At 43.1% G+C, this 23,196-nt stretch overlaps 1 protein-coding gene and 1 pseudogene across 2 annotated transcripts in view; one reads left to right on the top strand and one right to left on the bottom strand.

The window, feature by feature from the left end:
* The window catches only part of PGGHG (protein-glucosylgalactosylhydroxylysine glucosidase), a 106,564-nt gene that overhangs the window by 65,754 nt on the left and 17,614 nt on the right, over nucleotides 1-23,196 (top strand). For both annotated transcript variants that reach the window (XM_088468367.1, XM_088468368.1), the window contains exons 7-9: nucleotides 46-157; nucleotides 8,119-8,191; nucleotides 18,795-18,931. In XM_088468367.1, the coding sequence (XP_088324493.1) occupies nucleotides 46-157; nucleotides 8,119-8,191; nucleotides 18,795-18,931 (322 nt within the window). The remainder of the gene's footprint in view (nucleotides 1-45; nucleotides 158-8,118; nucleotides 8,192-18,794; nucleotides 18,932-23,196) is intronic.
* LOC148530745 (5S ribosomal RNA) lies at nucleotides 14,162-14,280 on the bottom strand (annotated as a pseudogene).

Below are 23,196 nucleotides of genomic sequence, written 5' to 3'. Positions count from 1 at the left end.
GGATTTCTTTATACTTACTCTTCTCCTTCCTGTTTCCATTCTCAGGACTTAGACTTGTTTGCTTTGAGCGGAGGCTGGGATGTGGTCAGCTCAATAGCCGATTACTGGTGCAACCGCGTTGTGTGGAGTCAGGAGGAACAGTGCTATCACATCAAAGGTAGATGCCAGGTTCATGCATATCAATTTACCAAACAGAAGCCGGGTTCCAATAAGATTGCTTTGATTAGCTTGTATTAAGTGGAGGAGAATACTTCTGCTAATTGCCAGGGTCCTCTCTCCAGTACCAGGTCAGGCCGGTTGGTGAGAGGAATGATTTCTAGCTGTGCCACTTCATTTAAATATGTTGAATACAGGACTGACCCTAATATTGCTCAGTCTCTCAGTCTCTTTTGTTTGCTATATTAGCACTATTTTGGGTTTCCTTTTTCTATTCGTTGCCTGATTCAGTGATTTTCGCAAAGCCAATATTCAAGCGATTGTTTACTATTGCGCATGTGCCAAAGTGGCACTCGTACAGAGGAACCTCTCGCAAAGTGAGTGACAGGTTCTCAGCATTTGAGGGAGGTAACTGAGGGGTGGTCAGAAAAATGCAGGCGTGTCAGACCGTATAAACGCCATTTCATGGGTGTGCGTAAATTAGCCATTGCGATCTCCATCAAAGCATGAGAGCTCTCTGCGTGTCATGAGAGACAAAGTTTTCAGATTTGACTCAGAAGCTGTGTGACTGCCCGTTGTGCGCCGATGTTACCGATTCTGTTGAACGTCGTCAAACCGATATGAGAAGGCAGCAGTGGGCGTCCCTATGCTCGGCTGTGCTTTGGAGACATTAGCATATTTTAGTAACTGTGAACCGTCAGAGTATGTAGTTGCATTTGCATTAGCGTAAATCACAGAATCTGGCCCTGTGTTTTCTCTCTGACCCTGCTTCTCTACCACACAATTGTCATTCTTTCTTATGCCTAAGTAGATAAAGCACCTATTTGATTCCTCACAACTTCCTCCACTGACGATCTTACACGTGACCAGCCTCCTGCTGCTCACACGCCTCTGATTCTACAGTATGAACAGGTGACTTGATAACATGGTCCTAATGCTGCACCAAGCACATTTGCATGCAATTTCAAACAAATATGTAGTTTCTGGTGTTAAATAAATAGAGTCACCACCCCAGCCCAGGAGAGAGGTTCACTAGGTTTATTAAATATCTGATTTTTTTTGCTAGAAAAAACGTCTGTTTTGGGAAAGTTACCAAAAAAATAAGTAACATAATTACAGTAGTCACATATGTATTAAACAAACTTGGTGCAGAGGATAATGTTTTAGTTTGCCATACCTCAAAGTATTTACAACCACCATATCAATTTTACATATTTAGTGTTTATTAATATTTATATAGCACATACACATTACAGATAATATCTACACCAGTCCCTGCCCAGTAGAGCTTACAATCTATTTTCCCTACCACATGTGTACATACATATACACTGGGGTTTATTTTTTATTTTCAGAAGCCAATTAACCTAACGGTAGTATGTTTATGGATTGTGGTAGGAAACCGGAGTACCTGGAGTAAACCCACGCAAACATGGGGAGAACATACAAACATCACACAAACAGGGCCTTGGTGGGAATCAAACCCAGTACCTTAGTGCTGTAAGGCAGTGAGCTTATAATTGTGTGGCCATGGTGCCCTTATCCATACATAAAACACCAGACTGTTCTCAGAATCACATTCTCCTGCACCGTGTAATCCACAATTTCCATCCACTGACACAGTCATGCTCAGATCAAAAATGTAAGGTGTAAAAGCGTTAGTTGCTGAGAGCAAGACCAGATAGACTAGTATCACGGCACCATGGATTTATCTGTTTATTCCTTTAAGGTAAGAGACAAACAGGCATATTTATCATTATTTTTACTAAATCATTGTGAAAACGGGTGTTTTCACACATTTATCACATTATTTTAGTATCAGCTAAATGTACTAAAGGGCAATTGTAGGAGAAGTCGCCAAATTCTCCTCCAAGCACTAATTAATTATAATGGGAAATGTGATCTGCTCAGAGTTACTAACTTTGAATTGTAATAAAATAATGGAGGAAGCCCTGTGATAATAACACCACCTGGAGATGGCGTTATTAGGGCTTTCCCCGTTTCACCGACTCCTGCTCTGCTGTGACAGGCAGAGCAGAGCTGGAAGTCGGTGCCTGTGATCAGCCTTGTGTGTCTGAATAAACCACAAGCTGATCACAGTAAAGAAAAAAAAAACACCTGCACCCATCGATCGGTGATCTGGTGAGCTGCTGGCATCTCAGTTTACTGACAGAGCACCTGACCGGGGGTCTCAGAGCAGGATTCCGGCAATCAGCTGATTGAAATCACAGAGGAGGTCACTGGATCACCGATCCCTGTGCAGGCAACTGTAAGCTTAGTGTGGAAGAGGAGGGTGACCCTATCCTTTCCCTTCTCCTCCTCTACCACCTTTCCTTCTGCCTGTTCCCATCTTTCCCAGCTCCTCAATCTCTCCTCATATGGCACTGTCCCTTCTGCATTCAAACATGCCCTTGTCACCCCCGTTATTAAAAAGCCTACCCTATCCTAACACTCTCTCCAACTACCGACTCCTCCCTTTTCTCTCCAAACTCCTTGAGTATATTGTTTACAACCTCCTTACTGCTTTTCTTTCCTCCTTGACCGATTTCAGTCTGGCTTCCATACTCTCCACTCTACTGAAACTGCCCTCACAAATGTCAGTAATGACGTCCTTGCTGCCAAATCCAAGTGCCATTACTCTATGCTCATTCTCCTCAACCTCTCTGCTGCTTTAGTAGGTGTTCCCCAAGGTTCAGTTCTTGGACCTCTCCTATTCTCCCTCTATACATCCTCCCTAGGTGAATTCATCAGCTCTTTTGACCTCCAATATAATCTGATGATGCTCAGATCTACCTTTCCTCCACTGACCTCTCCCTCTCTCCTAACTCGTATCTCCAACTGTCTCTCTGCTATTTCTTCGTGGATGTCCCAGTGCTTTCTTGAACTTAATATGTCTAATACTGAGATGATCATCTTCCCACCCTCCCGAATAAATTCACTTCCCACAATTTATTTATCAATTGATGGCACAACTATTTCCTCTAGCCGCAAAGTGCGCTGTCTTGGAGTTATCCTGGACTTCTTCCTCTCCTTCAAACCACACATTCAGCACCTCTCTTAGATGCACTAACATCTTGTCATACTTACCGCCAGACACCGCCTCTCTGCTGATCGCATATGCACTAACATATGCGATCAGCAGCACAAAGGACAGCTCTTCCGATAAGAGCTGTCCTTTGCGATCTGCCCTGTGCCGTGTACTTCCAGGTTTATGACCCGGGAGTCCATCTGATCATGCGCAGAGTGACGTGACGGCCGCGGGGCATGCTGGGAGGGATCCAATCGGATCCCTCATAGCAGCGTGATGCGGTGAAGCCATTTCCATCTTAAAAATATTTCCAAGATCAGACCCTTTCTCACCCAGGATGCTATTAAAACCCTCATCTACTCACTGTTCATCTCCAGATTGTATTACTGTTAACCTCCTCCTTTCTGGCCTCCCTGACTCCCACCTCTCTCCACTGCATTCTTTCCACAACGCTGCTGCTAGGTTCATCTTCCTCTCCAAACATTCTACATCTGCCTCCCCTCTCCTACAAGCCATCCACTGGCTCCCTTCCCCTTCAGAACCCAATCCAAGATTCTTACACTCACTTACAAAGCCCTCACATATACCTCTCCCATTTACATCTCTGACCTTATCACCAATCACACCCCTGTCCGCTCTCTTCGCTCAACAAATGCATGCAGCCTGCCAACTGATTACTTCCTCCCACTCCTTCCTCCAGGATTTTGCCCGTGCTGCCCCCTGAAACTCTCTCCCTCTCCCCATTAGACTCTCCACCTCTCTACAAATCTTCAATCGTGCTCTCAATATCCACTACTTCAAACTACTACATCAAAGCCTTCCAGCCCTCATCCTAACTCGTTGCTACTTGCTTCTTCCTCCCTAACTACCCCATCTGTGTCACACCAGTTTGTCTGCCCCTAACCAATAGAATGTAAGCTCTCACAAGCAGGGCCCTCTACCCTCTTGCGCTTCTCCTTACGTACACTTTCATCTACTCCCCACTAGGGCACCGATCACTTGGTTGTTTATGCCCTGCTGCTTATTTGAGTGTTATGATCGCTAATGCAGCAATGTATATAAAGTTATAAAGTTTGTATTGTACTGTAAGTTTCTAGTTTCTTGTACTATTATTTATATACTTTGTAAGGTGCTGTGGAACACTTGTGGCACCATATAAATAAAAGATGTTAATAATAATAATCTAAGGATAGATGTAAAACTATAAGAAATACAGGATGATTGATATGACCTATGTACCGTAATCCTCCAATATATGGGAAAGGAAAGAGGATTGATTATAGTAGAATATGGGAAACAGTCTGTACAGACCATGTGAACATTAAATTACCATATAGAAATGCTTGGCCTACGTGACAAATTTTTGGGGCCAAATGTAAGAGGATGAGAGTTTACAAAACGTGGGAGTAAACTCTCACACATTTTAAACTCGGCTAAGAACATGCAAGCTCTCATGTTTTTCAGACTCAAAAAACCCTCACGATATAATCTCTCATCCAGATGTTTTCTCATTTTGGAAATTTAACTCGACCAATGTAGTGGTGTGAGAGATTACTGCTAAACTCTCACATTTGCTAAACTGTCACCCTATTACATTTGGTCCTTGTTCATGAAAGAGAATCCTGGTTTCATTTTAAATGATTAAGAGTGACTTTAATTTAAATAATTACATGTGGATTAAATCTAATGTATAAATAACAAATAAAAATGCAATAATTCCAACCAGTGGCGTAACTACGGTCTTCGGAGCCGAGGGCAAATTTAAGACTGGAGCCCCCTCCCCCCCCCCCACACGTGGCAAAAAAGTGGGCGTGGTCAAATCATGAAAGGGGTGTGGCTACTGAAAATGGGGCGGGCCAAAAAAACATTCCTTTCTATTCCATATGCACCTTACCTATACGGTGGTTTCTCACAATGTGGAACTCTTAAGAAATATATCCTCCCTGGGACAACGGCGTCTTCAGTCAGTATTCAATATTCATGTAGGTCACATCATCCGGAAGATGCCTTTTTGTGTAGGAATATTAACATGGTTATCATCATAGAATAGCGGTTCAACCAGACTCCTTCCCCCTGTGTCGTCTCTTAGCCACACCATCATCTCACTGCATCATCTCTTAGCCAAACCATCATCTCCCTCCGTGTCATCTCTTCTTCACCTCCCTCCCCTACGTCGTCTCTCAGCACACCATCATCTCCCCCCCTGCATCAATTCTCAGCACACCATCACTCCCCCCAGAATTGTCTCTCAACACACAGACATATATACACACACTGACACATATACACACTGACACAGATACACACAGACATACACACACACTACCATAGATACACACTGACACAGATACACACACACTACCATAGATACACATTGACACATCTACACATACACCATGACACATATACACACTGATAATATACATACATACACACTGACATACTCACTGACACATATACATACACTGACACACATACACACACCATGACACATATACACACACTGACACATTTACACACACACTGAAAGCCTATACAGACACACTTAAACACACACTGAAAGTCTATACAGACACACTTACACATATACCCACACACCATGACACATATACACACACACACTGATAATATACATACATACACACTGACACATACTCACTGGCACACACTGACACATATACACACCATGACACATATACACACACATTTACATACACTGACACATATATACACACACACACTGACACATACACCATGACACATATACACACACACACACTGAAAGCCTATACAGAGACACACACTTACAAACAAAGCCTATACAGAGACACACACTTACACACACACACAAAGCCTATACAGAGACACACTTACACACACACAAAGCCTATACAGAGACACACTTACACACACACATACACAAAGCCTATACAGAGACACACTTACACAAATACAAAGCCTATACAGAGACACACTTACACACACTGAAAGCCTATACAGAGACGCACTTACACACACACAAAGCCTATGCAGAGACACACTTACACAAAGCCTATACAGAGACACACTTACACAAACACAAAGCCTATACAGAGACACACTTACACACACTGAAAGCCTATACAGAGATGCACTTACACACACCCACACACCCTATAGAGACACCCTTACACACACAAAGCCTATACAGACACACTTACACACAGAGCCTATACAGAGACACACTTACACACACTGAAAGCCTATACAGAGACACACTTACACACAAAGCCTATACAGAGACACACACACACACACAAAGCCTATACAGAAACACTTATACACACTGTTAGCCCTCCCCCTTCCCCCAAGAAATTACCTGTAGTGTGCGGGCAGCGGCGATGGAGAGCACCGGGGAGGGAACAATCACTCCTAACCCGACAGACAGAAGCTCTGGTCCAGAACTCCAGCACTTCAGGAGGAGGATAGAGCTGCCTAGGAGGGGCTGTGAGCCTCCACTGCAGCTCCCCCTGCAGGCAGCCAAGCCAACAGCAGGCTAACAGGCACACTTGCCTGCTCGTTAAAAACAGACTCAGGACACAATAGTGGTGCAGTGGGGATGCCCTGGCCGGCGGCACCCCCCTCTGCAGGGCTTGCCATGGTGCCCAGGGCACGTGCCCTGCTCGCCCTGCCCTAGTTACACCACTGATTCCAACACAATCTTTGAATTCCTATATATAAAATGATATGCATACTGTGCTGATAATTATCTGAAAACCATGGAGAGGTATGTATGTCCTTAAATTGGATTATATGCCACCTCCTGGATATATTTAGGAAATGGGGTGTATGATATAGACCCATCTGTAGAGTCACAGAGCAGGGTCTACAATGCTGATTTATAGCTTTCTCATAGTATTACCATGCAATATTCTTTTACAGATATCCTTGCATTATTATATTCTTGAGTAAAGGTGCATACACACAAATTTTTGAACGATTATCGTTAACGATATCGTTTATCTTTCAATCGTTGAAAAAATCGTTCACTTTCTGAGTTAAAACAAACGATTATCGTTCATGCGCTTTCATGTTTGTAGTTTGTAGTTCAGTCAGACTGACCAACTCAACGGTTTTCAGTTAGGGAATATGCAAAAATCGTTTGTAGTTCAAAAAAATCGTTCATTACATTTAGTAAATGAACAATTTTAGTAATCTATTTTCTTTCATTTTTCCCTTGAAAAAATGAACGAAAATCGTTTACTAAAATCGTTAATTTACTAAATCGTTGTGTGTATATGCACCTTAAAAGTTATATTTTAAGTTGTAGTTTATAAGTGTTGCAGCTATTTCTTTGTTACGACTAATGGTGCATACATACGGTCAGATTTTTCTTCAGATCTGAACGATAACGATTTAAAAAATCGTTCATATCTGAAGGAAAATCTGACATGTTTGAATGATGAACAATGCACTTTCCCGATGGTCAGATAACGATATCTGACATCTGATGCATTTGCAGTCAGTTTTGGATGATTTCAGTCATTTTAATGCAGTCAAAAATCATTTGTAGTTCAAATCGTTCAAATCATTTGCAAAATCGTTGGTCAAATCGTTCAATCGTTCATCTGACCGTGTGTATGCTCCATTAGAGGGGGCTATATCAAGCCTTGGAGAAAGATTAAAATGAGTAGTTGCCCAAATCAACCAATCAGCTTCTGATTGGCTGCTAAGGGCCACTTCTCCACTTTATCTCTCCAAGGCTTGCGTCATCTCCCCCTAGTGATTTTTTTTTCTAACTTTTGGAACATCAGCTCTGCAACTGCATTTATAGCTAAGAAATGGCTATTATTAGGTCACTAGGACCTAATACGCTGAAGCGTATCACTCTTTAGTGTTGTCAGTCTCTGCAAATCATTGTGATGATGATGCCGTTCTCCTCTGTCCTGCCACAGGAGTGATGCCCCCAGATGAATACCACAGCAGTGTAGATAACTCCGTCTATACAAATGCTCTGGCACAGATCAGGTGAGGAACGCTCCAAGCCTGACTAACACGGTCAGATATCTTTCTAGAGTCTACAAATTAATGTACTGTACTTTTCTGTTCCTGCACTGTAGACTTGATACACATAAGGGTTAATACTATCTCGCCTGGCACTGAGCAGAAGACTGTGGGCCTGATTCAGACCAGTTCGCAACGAAGCGATCGCACGCAGCCGCCGCATCCACAGTATGCAAATCCCGCGATCACTAGCAAGACATTAGCACGCCCATTATGTCTTGCCATGCAACTGCAGTATGTATTTAGACATCCTGACACAAGACACCCAATTTCCCTTAGTAACACACGTCATCTCCAGGAAGTGTATTAAACAATCGGTAACATCGACTGACATCGGACCCATTCGCAGCAGTTGGGGTTCACCATACACTACCACAAGCACTGCGAGTGCTGCAGTGTGTAATTCAGCCATGTGACGTGTATGCTGATGCTGCGTCTTAATTATGCACGCCCCTGAAACGGCCTGCAGACGAACAGACACACCTGCATTCGCACCACCACACCCCTGTTACCATCGACCACCCCCTGTCACCACCCACAAACGGCACGTCCTGTCACTCATGCTTGCAGAGTGTCTGTGTACAGGGTGCGAATGCTTCCCGATCGCACGAACTAGTTCGCGCAAGCGCACTGCATTTTGTACGCATGCGCAGAATGCGTGCGCAGCCTTGCGACAGGGTCTGAATCAGGCCCAGTTTCCCAATAAGTTCTGCAATTTGTCGCGTCTGCTTGTACAGAACAAGTGTAATATGTTAGTAAAGGAAGTATGAGAAGAAAAGAAAATTGCAGCACGTCAGATATACTGTACATTGTATGCTTTTCTGGCCGTTGCAGCATTCCTATGGGAATTACCCTAGCTGAATATTTATGAATCAGAAAACAACGTTACAGGTATGGGTGGTCCCTGGAGAAACTGTTTCAGAATGCAGTTCCCGGGGCTCCAATAAAACAGGCAATTCTGCTTTAAATAAATGACTGCAACTCACCATGAAAACCTCTAGGTGGCAGTAGATAATTATAGAAAGATAAAATGTCAGTAATTAAATGCATTAAAGTGATCTACTATTTTATCTAGATTTCAAACTCTTTGGACTATAGGGCCTGATTCTGAGCCGCTCGTAAGCGGCAGTACGCTCGTTCCGAGCGATGTTCGCACATCTGCGCATGCGTACGGTTTTTAATACGCATGCGCGAACCAGTCAGTGCGGCCGAAAATCGTTTGTTCGCTATATAGCGAATGCCTGCAATTTTGAGTGACAGAATGAGGCGTATGTGGGTGGTAACAGGGGATGGTGTTTGGAAACGGGGAGTGGAGATCAGAACGCAGGCGTGCTTAAAGGTCAAAGCGGGCGTTTTATGGGTGTGCATAATTAAAACAGCAGCGTCATTGACCACGTCACTTGGTTGTTTTATAGTCAGAACTGCTCGCAATATAGTGGTTGGAAAAACCAACCACAAGAATAGCGAGCAGTTCATACGCTGTTCGATGTACTCGATTAATCTATTAAATAGCGGACATGACGTATGATGCGAGTGGCAAGGGGGCGTTTTTAAAAAAAAAACGAACGCATGTTTTGATCGCTCGTTCAGACATGGAGGCGGCAACAGACCGCAAGGAGCGAACGGTTCATTTGAATAGCCACCCCTTTTTCCAGAACGAACGATCGCAAATAGCGACCGGCTCTGAATCAGGCCCATAGTCCTCATTTATCGTGTATTTTATCTGTTAGTTATTTTCATAATCTCATACTTATGTGCATTTTGTACATTTGTAGATAATTTTCTTTTGTGTACGTTTTTATGTGACCCTGCGAAAACCCCATATACTTTATATAAGACTTGTTTTATTGTAATAGAAACCAGCTAGTATAGCATGATTACATTTAGGGCTATATGCTGAGTTAAACTGGGTATTGTGCTGACTGTATAGTGTGTACTGCACATCAGATGGGACAATGCAATGAACGACGCCATGTTGCTACATACAGCATGGAATATACTGTACACCCGATCGTTCAGTATGTACAGCCGGCGCAATGAATCATTACATTGTGTTGTTCCTTCGCTGGATACACACATAGTGAAATAGTGTGTGCCCAGCTTTAGAAGTCATTGGGCATATGTTACTTAAACGAATCATGCACAGAGAAATGTTTATACTCCCCTGTATATAGCGTTATACCTATCTAGCAATGAGATCGCTCCGTGTGCGCCTGGTTTGCTACCAGTCATCATCATCAGTGCGCACTTGCACCTACTCTGTGCTGGAGAGGAAGTGCTGTGACAGGAGGTGCGCTGTGAGGGGTGCTGTGCTGAGAGGGGTGCTATGCTGTGGTGGGTGGGGCGCTGTGAGGGGAGGTGTGCTGTGATGGGAGGTGCGCTGTGAGGGGAACTGTGATGGGAGGTGCGCTGTGAGGGGAACTGTGGGAGGTGCGCTATGAGGGGAACTGATGGGAGGTGCTGTGAGGGGAGGTGCACTGTGAGGGGAGGTGCACTGTGAGGAGAACTGTGATGGGAGGTGCGCTGTGAGGAGAACTGTGATGGGAGGTGCACTGTGAGGGGAGGTGCGCTGTGAGGGGAGGGATGCTGTGTTGTTTTGTGAGGGGAGCTGAGAGGGTTGCTGTAATGGGAGAGGTGCACTGTGAGGGGAGGTGCGCTGTGAGGGGAACTGTGATGTGAGGTGCGCTGTGATGGGAGGTGTGCTATGAGGGGAACTGTGATGGGATGTGTGCTGTGAGGGGAGGAGCATTGTGAAGGGAGGGGTTCTGTTTTGTTCTGTGAGGAGAGCTGAGAGGGGTGCTGTAATGGGAAAGGTGTACTGTGAGGGGAGGTGTGCTGTGAGTGCTGCTAGAAGGGGTGCTGTAATGGGTGAGGGGTGCTGTAATGGGTGAGGTGTTCTGTGATGGGAGGTGCGCTGTGAGGGGAAGTGCGCTGTGATGAAAGCTGTGATGGGAGGTGTGCTGTGAGGGGAACTGTGATGGGAGGTGTGCTGTGTTATTCTGTGAGAGGAGCTGTGATGGGAGGTGCACTGTGAGGGGAGGTGTGCTGTGAGGGAAGGCGCATTGTGAGGGGAGCTGTGATGGGAGGTGTGCTGTGATGGGAGGGGTGCTGTGTTCTGTGATGGGAGGTGCGCTGTGAAGGGAGGGGTGCTGTGTTTTGTGAGGAGAGCTGTGAGGGGAGGCGTGCTGTAAGGGGAGGTGTTCTGTGAGGGGAACTGTGATGGTGCGGTGTGGGCGGAGGTGCGCTGCGAAGTGTTGTTCTGTGAGGGGAGCTGAGAGGAGTGCTGTAATGGGAGAGGTGTGCTGTGAGTGCTGCTGGAAGGGGTGAGGGGTGCTGTGTTGTTCTGTGAGGGGAGCGGAGAGGTGTTTTGTGAGGGGAGGTGTGCTGTGAGGGGAAGAGATGTGCTGTGGTCATATGCACCTATTCTTAATTCTAAAACAGGGCTTTGCATGCCACAGATTTTATGATTAAGGCCACGCCATGCATCCAACCACACAGTATTATACAGAATATGCTTCTTAGTCGTATCAGTAATGCAACAAAAGTGCAACTCATAAGTACTCTTGACACTACCGCTGGCATTGCGTGTAGTAGTGGTGTGCGATTCGGTTACTAACCTGGGTAAAAGGCTACAGACTGAGGACTAATACCCACCACGTAGCTTTGTTCTTAATCTGTAACTTTATACTAACTGCAACAAAAATAGTAATCCAAAATGCCCAGTACACTGTAAGCAATTTTGGATGTAACTGCGATGCAACACAGACACTAAATTAAGAATAAGTAAGAAAGTCCAGGAACAGATACCGTGGCATAGCGGCTAACTTGCGCAATGCATCTTGTACCATATGACACTGGCACAAAAAGGATGCGTGAGTGAGGACACATCTATATACATTTGTTTTGTGCTTTTCTCAAGTTAACTTTTCATTGAACTGCTCATATATGATATTTCATGGAAAGTGTAGTGTGGACAATTGCAAACTATCTCTTCTCTGACATTTCCCCTATATATATATATATATATATATATATATATATATATATATATATATATATATATATATATATATAGTGAAAAAAGGTGAATTGACAGTCAAGCGACTAGTTTGCTATATGTGTTTAAACAGTGAATTAAGCAATGTAACCCATATGAGTTAATAATAGATCAGGATATAACTCAAAACATATAGGAGAGTGTTCTCCAAATAATAAAATAATTAACAAAAGTGCTAGTGCAGAATTAAATATGGTTAAAAATATAACAATTTGATAATAGAAAATACATAGAGGACCGATGTGAACAGAAAAAATAAAATAATGACTAGCAATATAATAAGAATAAATAAGTAAAAACAAATACAGGTAAATTGATATTCAGGCAGTTTGTCTGGCTGGCAATATAATGAAAATAAATAAGTAAAAACAAATAGAGGTAAATTGATTTTCAGGCAGCTTATCTGGTTTAGAAGAGAGAGGTAATTCTCCACAGTGCATGAGTCAGCCAATAAATCCAACGCGTTTCGTCTTTATGACTTCATCAAGGGGATGATGTGCCAGTGTAGTGATCCTGTATTTATACCACACTGTGAGTTCAATAGGGGTCAGGTGTTCACCTTACTTCCTGTATCTTAGAGAACTCTCAAAACAAAGTGATTTAGTAATCCATTAGTTCATCAGCTAGAATGTTGTGTATTGCGATATTTCCCATAAAAATACTGTCCTTATAAGTTATAAAACAGCGATCTTGCAGGGTCCACTTCCGCCCTTTTCAACCTGGTTTCCGCCCTCACTAGAGCGCGTCATATCCATTCCTGACCGCTGTATTGGTCCAGGGCGTGCATTCTCCTGGGTTCCCAGTCACTTCCGCATTAACCCACGTGTTTGGTGCTCGCCATGAGACTTTCACCAACCACCCGTTGACGTGTTGGATGCTTGACCGCGTCACTTCCGCCAACCCTTCCCTCACTCGGCTCCATAACGCGTCCCCTTCTCAGATTTTGGTTACTTCCTCCCTCACTTTATAGACGCGTGACGCTCTTCCACCCCATTATCTTCTAGATCTCAATACTTCCGCCCTTCCTTTGTGTATAGTGAGGATGACTTTTTGCCCATATGTGAATAATATTGATAGATCCTATCTTCAGTGCTTTCTGAAACTAGAATAATAAAGGATGAATATTCCAGTTAAAGAAAAAGCATTACTTTAATATTAGATATAAAAGGTTATTCATAATACTTTGTCAGGGTACATCGTTCCCTCTAGACATATGTATATTGGAATAGCAAATACAAAGTTGGAAAAATCTAAATATTTAGTATTAGGTATAAAATATATCTATTATGTGCAAAAATGTGGTTATTTAATTTAGTAAAGAATTTTATATAGGAAACTATAATTATGGATATCATTTTGAAATTTTCTTTAAAAGAGAGGATCTTATTTTCTTTTTTCCATTCTTTTATTTTCCTTCTCTCTCTCTCTCTCTCTCTCTCTCTCTCTCTCTCTCTCTCTCTCTCTCTCTCTCTCTCTCTCTCTCTCTCTCTCTCTCTTTCTCTCTTTCTTTCCTTCCTTCCTTCCTTCCTTCCTTCTCTTTATTTCTCCCCCTTAATGGTCTTCAGAGAGGAGCATGAATTCAAGGACATGACTAGTGATTAAAAAGTTATAAATTCTTCTTCAAATCATTCCTTTTTCTTGCTTCCTCCTTCAAAAGAGGTTCCGATAAGACTAGAGATTCCTTCAATCTTCATATTGACCAGGCTCAGAACCATCTCCTCTTCCCATATTTGGGTTGGTGTAGTTGTAAAAGGTTCATGATGTTCTAGTACTGTTATTTACTCCTAAGCCGTTTGGCTTACAGTTGTGAATATGCTATGATTCCCTTTTTAGGCATTGTCATTCCCTATACCGGTTATATTTCAAACAGCCGGCTAAATTTGCAGCACCAGGTATTCTTAAGAGGTTGCCTTTCTTAGTACTAACCTGGCCCAATCATGCTTTGCTTCCAAGATCGAACGATATTGGGCTCACACGTGATGGTATGGCAACAAATAGATAATGTAAATGGTCAATAATGCCAAATATTCTACCAAACCTGGACTTCCCTCAGAAGATGAAAGTTCAGGGTACTATTCAGGCCCATCCATAGCATGGTGGTATATTAGTAGATAGGAATTGAACGTATCACAAAAAAGGAGCAATTTCATAGTACTCATTGAAGCCTTTAGGTGCCAATGTGTCCAGTTCAAATAGCCAAAACATTTCTCTTCTTGATAACAGATTACCCAAATCTCCACCTCTTTCTCCCAGGGTCACATGTTCTATTGCCTTGAAGGTGATATCTTCGGGATCTGGGTTGTGTTTTGTTGAAAAATGTTTGGAAACTGCGTGTCCTTCAACCTTATTTCTAATGTTCCAAATATGCTCCTGAATTCTGATTTTTAGGGGTCTCTTAGTTTTTCCTATATATTTAAGTCCACATGTACATTCCAACAAGTAAATCACTGATGTAGCATTGCAATTCATAAAGTTCTTTATGGTATATTCCTTTGATCTGTCCGAGTTCGTAAATGTCTTTCTCTTGGGGTGAAGAAACTTGTAAATATTACAATGTCCACACTTATAGCTTCCATTATATTATTAGTGTTGATAGTTGATCTTTCTTTTCCTTTATCCCTTAGCAAACTTGGTGCCAGTAGGTCTTTTTAAATTCCTTGATTTTCGGTATATAATCTGTGGTTTTGTCGGTAAAATCTTTTGGAGTAGTGGGTCCATCAGAAGAATGTTCCAATTTTTGTTAAGAGATTTCTTAATTTGGTTCTCATGCCCATTATATGTAGTGACAAATGGTATCATCTCTTCCTTTTGTGATTTTTCAGTCATATATTGTAGTAGATTCTTCCTTTCTAGATTTTGCATTTTCTGCATAGCTGTCATGATGGTCGCTTCAGGATACTCCTTTTCTCTGAACCTGTTAGCATAGACTTCTAATTGTTCATTACAGATAACAGCATCACTGCAATTACATTTTATTCTGTAAAACTGGGAGTATGGGATGTTATTCTTCCATTTGTTCAAATGACAGCTTTTAAAATGCAGATAACTATTTGCATCTACTCCTTTTATAAAAATTTTTGTGCAGATTTGGCCATCTCCTGCTGTTAAAATCAAATCTAAAAACTCAATACTTGAATCATTAAAATTTGACGTAAATTTTAGATTCATATTATTATTTTAAATGTAAAAAAAGTCACTGAAAGTCTCTTCAGATCCTTCCCAAATGATTAAAATGTCATCTATATACCTTTTCTAAAAAATAATATTGTCTTTAAAAGGATTGTTGCTATATACATAATTCTTTTCCCAACATCCCATGAACAAATTCACAAAACTGGGTGCAAAAGTTGTACCCATTGCGGTTCCACAAATTTGACGATAAAATTGATTAAAAAATTTAAAATAATTGTGGGTAAGTATAAAAGACATAAGATCACATAAAAACTCTTTGTGTGGAACTTCAATTTTGTCATCCAATTCTAAAAACATCCTTGATGCGTTGATACCTTTTGAATGCTCAAAGCATGTATATAAAGATTGTACATCAATAGTTATCCAATTATAAGTCGATCTCCATTGTATATTTTTGATTTGTTGTAGTACACTCGTGGTGTCCTTTAAGTAGGATTCAAGTTTGATTACATATTTTTGTAGAAAGATATCAACATATTTAGAAAGATTGGAAGTAAGGGAGTCAATGCCTGCTATAATATGCCTTCCTGGAGGTTCCGCAAGTGACTTATGTATCTTTGGTAAAAAATAGAAAATCGGGGTTGTGGGGTTTGATTTCATTAAAAATTGGAATTCTTCCTTAGTTAAGATATTCCTTTGTAAACCAAAAAGTAGAATGGTTGTTAGTTCTTCTGTGTATTCTTCCACTGGGTCTTTAGCCAATTTTTCATAAGAAGTTTGGTCATCAAGTAATCTGTGTGCTTCTTTGAGGTAATAAGCATGGGCCATGATAACCAGACCCCCCCCCTTTATCAGCCAGTTTTAGAACTATCTCACGGTTTTCTTTTAAGTTTTTAGTGCTTCCTTTTCTCTATTGCTTAGATTTTGTTTTTTTTATAGGTGCACAGTTTGCCTCATTGCTGCAAAGATCTTTCTTTACCGTTTCATAGAAAACATTTATGTTAGTCCCTTTTGATTCCAGCGGGTAATATGTGGATTTATCTCTTAGGCCGGATTTTGAGATAGGGGCAGTGTAGTTCTTTAAAGGTGCTGATTCTTTTCTTAAAAAGTGTTGCTTAAGTGTGAGATTTCTCACAAATTTTTTCAAATCAATAAATGTGTCAAATTTGTTCATGCTTCTTGTCGGGGCAAACTTCAGTCCTTTACTTAGTAAAGTTACTTTTGATTTATTGAGTGAATGCTGGGATAAGTTAAAGATGCCTTTTGGATTTTGGATCTATTAAAAGTTCCTCTTTTTTAGGTTTCTTCCTCCTACCACCCCGTTTTCCTCTTTGTCTCTGAACATCGTGTTTTTGTTGCTTGTGTGGTCTTGTGCTGGTGATAAAAAAAAGTTCATTATCACTGTTTGAATCCAAGTGTTGTAATGCGGAAAATCTATTCTTAGGCTTAGGTCCTATAGGGCCAGTGTATATAATGGGGTCTCTATTTCTTCTATAGCTGAATCTTCTAGTGGGAGCTATTTTCCAGCTTGGTCCTTCTCCGGATTTATATCTAGTATTAGTTCTTTCTTGTTTTTGGAATTTGGTCCAGTTTTTGACTTTATTGAATTCATATTCCTTCTTATCTCTGATGAACTTCTTTTCTTTGCTCTTCATGACTGATTCCTCTACTCTTTCCACCTTTCTTTATAATACTTTTTCATTTTCTTTATATTCCTCTTTCTCTTTGAATTCCTCCATCTGGGGTTCCATTTTAGTATTTTCCTTCTCTAAATTTGAGAGGACTGCCTTTTTTTCCTCAATTATTAATTTTATAAGCTCCAATGAGCACTTATGTAGAGTGTCATCCCATTTTTTTAAAAAATCTGAGTTGTCAAGTCCAAAAGTGGGATTTTTATTTCTTAAACCTCTCAGAATCCTGTTAACAGATATGTAGTGTTCAAGTCCCCTAATGTCCCACCATGCCTTCACTTCTTTTGTTATAATTGTTTCCATTTCCCAAAACATATTATCAATATTCTCTGTAGGGACACTTTCACTCATCGGGGTATTTTCATTGAACACTCTCTGACAAAGGTCGCTTCTTTTGTTCATACGATCTCTATTTTTAAACATATTTGAACAAGTGTAGGCTGCTGTTCTCCCAATAAACACAAAAGAAGAAAATACCAAGAAATTGATGGGTGCAGCGCCACTACCTGTTTACCTTAATGAGTGAACAAAGTGCAGTGTGTGTAAAGTAAATTCTATAGCAACTAAGCCTATTAATGTTCCAGTGTCAGCTCTGAGTCAATAGTATAATACCAGTGTGAGTATTTTAGAGACAGTGAAAAAAGGTGAATTGACAGTCAAGCGACTAGTTTGCTATATATGTTTAAACAGTGAATTAAGCAATGTAACCCATATGAGTTAATAATAGATCAGGATATAACTCAAAACATATAGGAGAGTGTTCTCCAAATAATAAAATAATTAACAAAAGTGCTAGTGCAGAATTAAATGTGTTTTTTTCACTGTCTCTAAAATACTGGTATTATACTATTGACTCAGAGCTGACGCCAGAACATTAATAGGCTTAGTTGCTATAGAATTTACTGTACACACACTGCACTTTGTTCACTCATTAAGGTAAACAGGTAGTGGCGCTGCACCCATCAATTTCTTGAGATATATATATATATTACAGATTTAAGTTGTGGATTGACTATATTGTTCATGGCAGTAGTCAGTATAGTCCTTGTACTGTTGGAATTATGGACTGAAATAGGTTTGCATGCGTTTTATTAGCTGTCAGTTGATAAACAAACATCTTATTCACATTATACTTGTAAACACACTGGGCCTGATTCAGACCCGCACGCAATGTTGATATTTACGCAGTTTGAGCGATTGATAGCCATTGCACATGCAGCGATTGTTTTGCAATCAGGCACACAAAGAGGATTCACCCGCAATGTGAGTGACAGGTAGTCAGCATTTAAGGGAGGTAACGGGGGGGGTGACAAGAGAAACACACAGGCATGTCTGACTGTTTAAGCACTGTTTTCTGGACGTCCCTAATTAGCCACTGTGTTCTTGCTCACAGCAGGAGAGTCCTCTCAGTGTCTGCGACAACTTAGACTTACTCAGAAGGCTGATGGAGGACGTCTGATCTGTGCTCTATGTTTCCGGTTTTATGTGTGTGTGCAGCGGATGTGAGATGCTTTCAGTGGGCGTCTCTAAGCACTGGACGGCGGGTGTGTCATTAACATATATGCGCAATTGCGATCCGAGAGATATCGCAGCTGCGATGGTATTTGCGTGCAGATCTGAATCAGGCCCACTGTGACTACTGTTCATCTACTAACATTTCTGGATTTTTTTTTTTTTCTTTCCCTAGTTTAAACTTTTCCATAGACATGGCTGTAGATTTACAGCATCCCGTCCCAGACACTTGGAAAGATGTAGCAAGCAAAATCAAAGTGCCCTTTGACCACATTATGAATTATCACCCAGAGTATGATGGCTACAAAATAGGTAATTTTAACTGCTTATAGCAAGTTTTTAATTATCAAATAGATATTTAATGTAGTTTGTCCCTGTTTCTTATTGTTATCAGAGTAGTTATTAAAATAAGGGTCTGAGGGTGATACACTGGAAAATGCAAATTTAAGCTATATGCGCTGTTTATACCTGGTTTATCAGACAGACACAATTGTGTTTAATTATTTCTGAATAATGTTCATATAAGTTACACAAACATTATATACAGTATATTCAACACAAAACAGTTTGTTTGTTTTCTACAACTTTAGCTCTGAAATGCTTTAAAATGTTTCAGTATACAAATAATTTAAAGTACTGTAGAAGGCATAAAATAGATCACATCCCTAGGTACAAGCTGTCCACACACAGTAACCCAGAAACAAACTGATCACACCAGTACCCTGGTTACAAGCTCTCCACACACAGGGCCTGATTCAGAGCCGGACGCTCTGAATCAGGGCGTTTTTATTTGGTGTGGCCTCCTGGCCACTCGCTTAGTTGTGGGTGACCACACACAGCTATTGCGAACGGCCAGGTGATGGTCGTGATGGTCGAGACCATCGCGACCATCGGGGCTTGCAACGAGACCCTTGCAGTAGGGTCTCGTTCCCGCAAGCCCCAGTGAGCTTCTGGCTCTTGACAGAGCCGGAAGCTCACCACTGACATCACGAGTGATGTCAGTGGGGCCGCCCCAAACGGCAGGCGTTCCGTCGGGAGCGGCTCTGTTTGGCCAGCCACCCCCCCTGTCCACTTCCAAAAGTGTGCTAGCTGTCGATCAAAATCAACATCCGCCCCCTTTTGGTGCGAGACCTGGAGCGACAGTGCGCCGTCGCTAGCTGGGGCTCGCATATGCGCATGTCGGAGCCGGCTCTGGTGTGCGCATGCGCAGTGGCCAAACATTAACCCACTCGCGACCGCATTGCGCTAGCAAGCAGGTCTGAATCAGGCCCACAGTAGGCTCTTGACAGAGCCGGAAGCTCACCACTGACATCACGAGTGATGTCAGTGGGGCTGCCCCAAACGGCAGGCGTTCCGTCGGGAGCGGCTCTGTTTGGCCAGCCACCCCCCCTGTCCACTTCCAAAACTGTGCTAGCTGTCGATCAAAATCGACATCCGCCCCCTTTTGGTGCGAGACCTGGAGCGACGGTGCACCGTCGCTAGCTGGGGCTCGCATATGTGCATGTCGGAGCCGGCTCTGGTGTGCGCATGCGCAGTGGCCAAACATTAACCCACTTGCGACCGCATTGCGCTAGCAAGCAGGTCTGAATCAGGCCCACAGTACACCATGTACAAGCTGCTCACACACAGTAACCTGGGTACAAGCTGCTCACACACAGTAACCTGGGTACAAGCTGTCTGTACATAGTACACCAGGAACAAGCTGTCCGCACACAGGCCCTGATTCAGAGCTGGTCGCTCTGACAGAGCGCTCGCTCTGAATCAGGGCTGGTCTTTTTTTTTTTTTAGAACGGCCTGCTGGCCGCTCGCATACAGCTATAGCGAGCGGCCAGGAAGATGGTCGCGATGGTCAAGACCATCGTGACCATCGGGCTTGCGACGAGACTCTTGTGGTAGGGTCTCGTTGCCGCAAGCCCCAGAGAGATTTCGGCTCTAACAGAGCCGGAATCTCTCCACTGACATCACTTGTGATATCAGTGGGGCCGGCCCCAAACGGTAGGCGTTCACGTGGGAACGCCTCTGTCTGGGCAGCCACCCCCCGGCCCGCCCACCAAAGGGGGCGTGCTGTCACTCAACATCGACAGCACGCCCCGTTTGGTGCGAGACCCGGAGCGACAGTTTGCACATCGCTATCCTGGTCTCGCGCATGCGCACGACGGAGCCGGCTCCTTCGAGCGCATGCGCTCTGGGCCACCATCGACCCGGTTGCGAGCACTCAGCGCTTGCGACCGGGTCTGAATCAGGCCCACAGTACACAGGTACAAGCTTCTCACACACACTACACCGGGAACAAACTGTCTGCAAAAAGTACACCAGGGTACAAGCTGCTCATGCAGTACCCTGGGAACAAGCTGCTCACACACAGTACCCTGGGTACAAGCAGGGCCGGTGCAAGGTGTATTGGCGCCCATGGCAACATTTTACCCACCGCCCCTGTTCCCTCCAATACATACTATTTAACATATTAGTGACGCTAATTTATAATATGCCATACAGCAAAGCGTACTCTCTCATAACACTGCCCCCAATTCATAATATGTTATGTTCCACAATACATATGCACATATTTGTGCCCCAAATACATATGCCACACAAATGTGCACCAAAGTTATTGTATTCCAAATAGCCATGAATTATGCCAAACAATGCCCCTAGTACATATGCCGCACAAGTGCCCCAAATTCTTTATATGCCATACAGGCAGCTGTACCATAATACATTCTACCACATATCCATGCCCCGATACCTTTTTGCCACACATCTGTGCTCCAACATATGTCAGTACCCATTACAACCAAATACACACACGCACTCACCCTGCCAGCACTCATTAAAACCCCACACACATTCACTAACCCTGTCCGCACTCAATAAAGCCACCCCCACACATACTAAAGCAACTTGTCTGGGACTGAAGGAGATCCTTTTTTTTGGATTCAGCGGCCCCCTCCAGTGGCCGTCGCCCCTAGGCCTAATGGTAGCACCAGCCCTGGATACAAGCTGTCCGCACATAGTAAAACTGGGAACAAACTGTCTGCACCAGTACCCTGGGAACAAGCTGTCTGCATACAGTGCACCAGGTACAAACTGATCACACACAGTACATCGGGAACAAGCTGTCTGCACACAGTACACCAGGTACAAGCTGCTCACACACACTACACCGGGAATGAGCTGTCTGCATACAGTGCACCAGGTACAAACTGATCACACACAGTACATCGGGAACAAGCTGTCTGCACACAGTACACCAGGTACAAGCTGCTCACACACAGTACATCGGGAACAAGCTGTCTGCATACAGTGCACCAGGTACAAACTGATCACATACAGTACATCGGGAACAAGCTGTCTGCACACAGTACACCAGGTACAAGCTGCTCACACACAGTACACCGGGAACAAGCTGTCTGCACACAGTACACCAGGTACAAGCTGCTCACACACACTACACCGGGAACAAACTGCAAAAAGTACACCAGGGTACAAGCTGCTCATTCAGTACCCTGGGAACAAGCTGCTCACACACAGTACCCTGGGTACAAGCAGGGCCGGTGCAAGTTGTATTGGCGCCCATGGCAACATTTTACCCACCGCCCCTGTTCCCTCCAATACATACTATTTAACATATTAGTGACGCTAATTTATAATATGCCATACAGCAAAGCGTACTCTCTCATAACACTGCCCCCAATTCATAATATGTTATGTTCCACAATACATATGCATATTTTTGTGCCCCCAATACATATGCCACACAAATGTGCACCAAAGTTATTGTATTCCAAATAGCCATGAATTATGCCAAACAATGCCCCTAGTACATATGCCGCACAAGTGCCCCAAATTCTTTATATGCCATACAGGCAGCTGTACCTTAATACATTCTACCACATATCCATGCCCCGATATATTTTTGCCACACATCTGTGCTCCAACATATGTCAGTACCCATTACAACCAAATACACACACGCACTCACCCTGCCAGCACTCATTAAAACCCCACACACATTCACTAACCCTGTCCGCACTCAATAAAGCCACCCCCACACATACTAAAGCAACTTGTCTGGGACTGAAGGAGATCCTTTTTTTTGGATTCAGCGGCCCCTCCAGTGGCCGTCGCCCCTAGGCCTAATGGTAGCACCAGCCCTGGATACAAGCTGTCCGCACATAGTAAAACTGGGAACAAGCTGTCTGCATACAGTGCACCAGGTACAAACTGATCACACACAGTACACCGGGAACAAGCTGTCTGCATACAGTGTACCAGGTACAAACTGATCACACACCGGGAACAAGCTGTCTGCACACAGTACACCAGGTACAAGCTGCTCACACACAGTACATCGGGAACAAGCTGTCTGCATACAGTGCACCAGGTACAAACTGATCACACACAGTACACCGGGAACAAGCTGTCTGCACACAGTACACCATGTACAAGCTGCTCACACACAGTACACCGGGAACAAGCTGTCTGCACACAGTACACCAGGTACAAGCTGCTCACACACAGTACACCGGGAACAAGCTGTCTGCACACAGTACACCAGGTACAAGCTGCTCACACAC

This window comes from Taudactylus pleione, unplaced genomic scaffold, assembly GCF_031769625.1.
Source record: "Taudactylus pleione unplaced genomic scaffold, aTauple2 ptg000085l, whole genome shotgun sequence".
Classification (NCBI taxonomy): Eukaryota; Metazoa; Chordata; class Amphibia; order Anura; family Myobatrachidae; genus Taudactylus; species Taudactylus pleione.
Note: the sequence above shows the minus strand (reverse complement) of the source record. Positions and strands in the feature narration are given on the sequence as shown.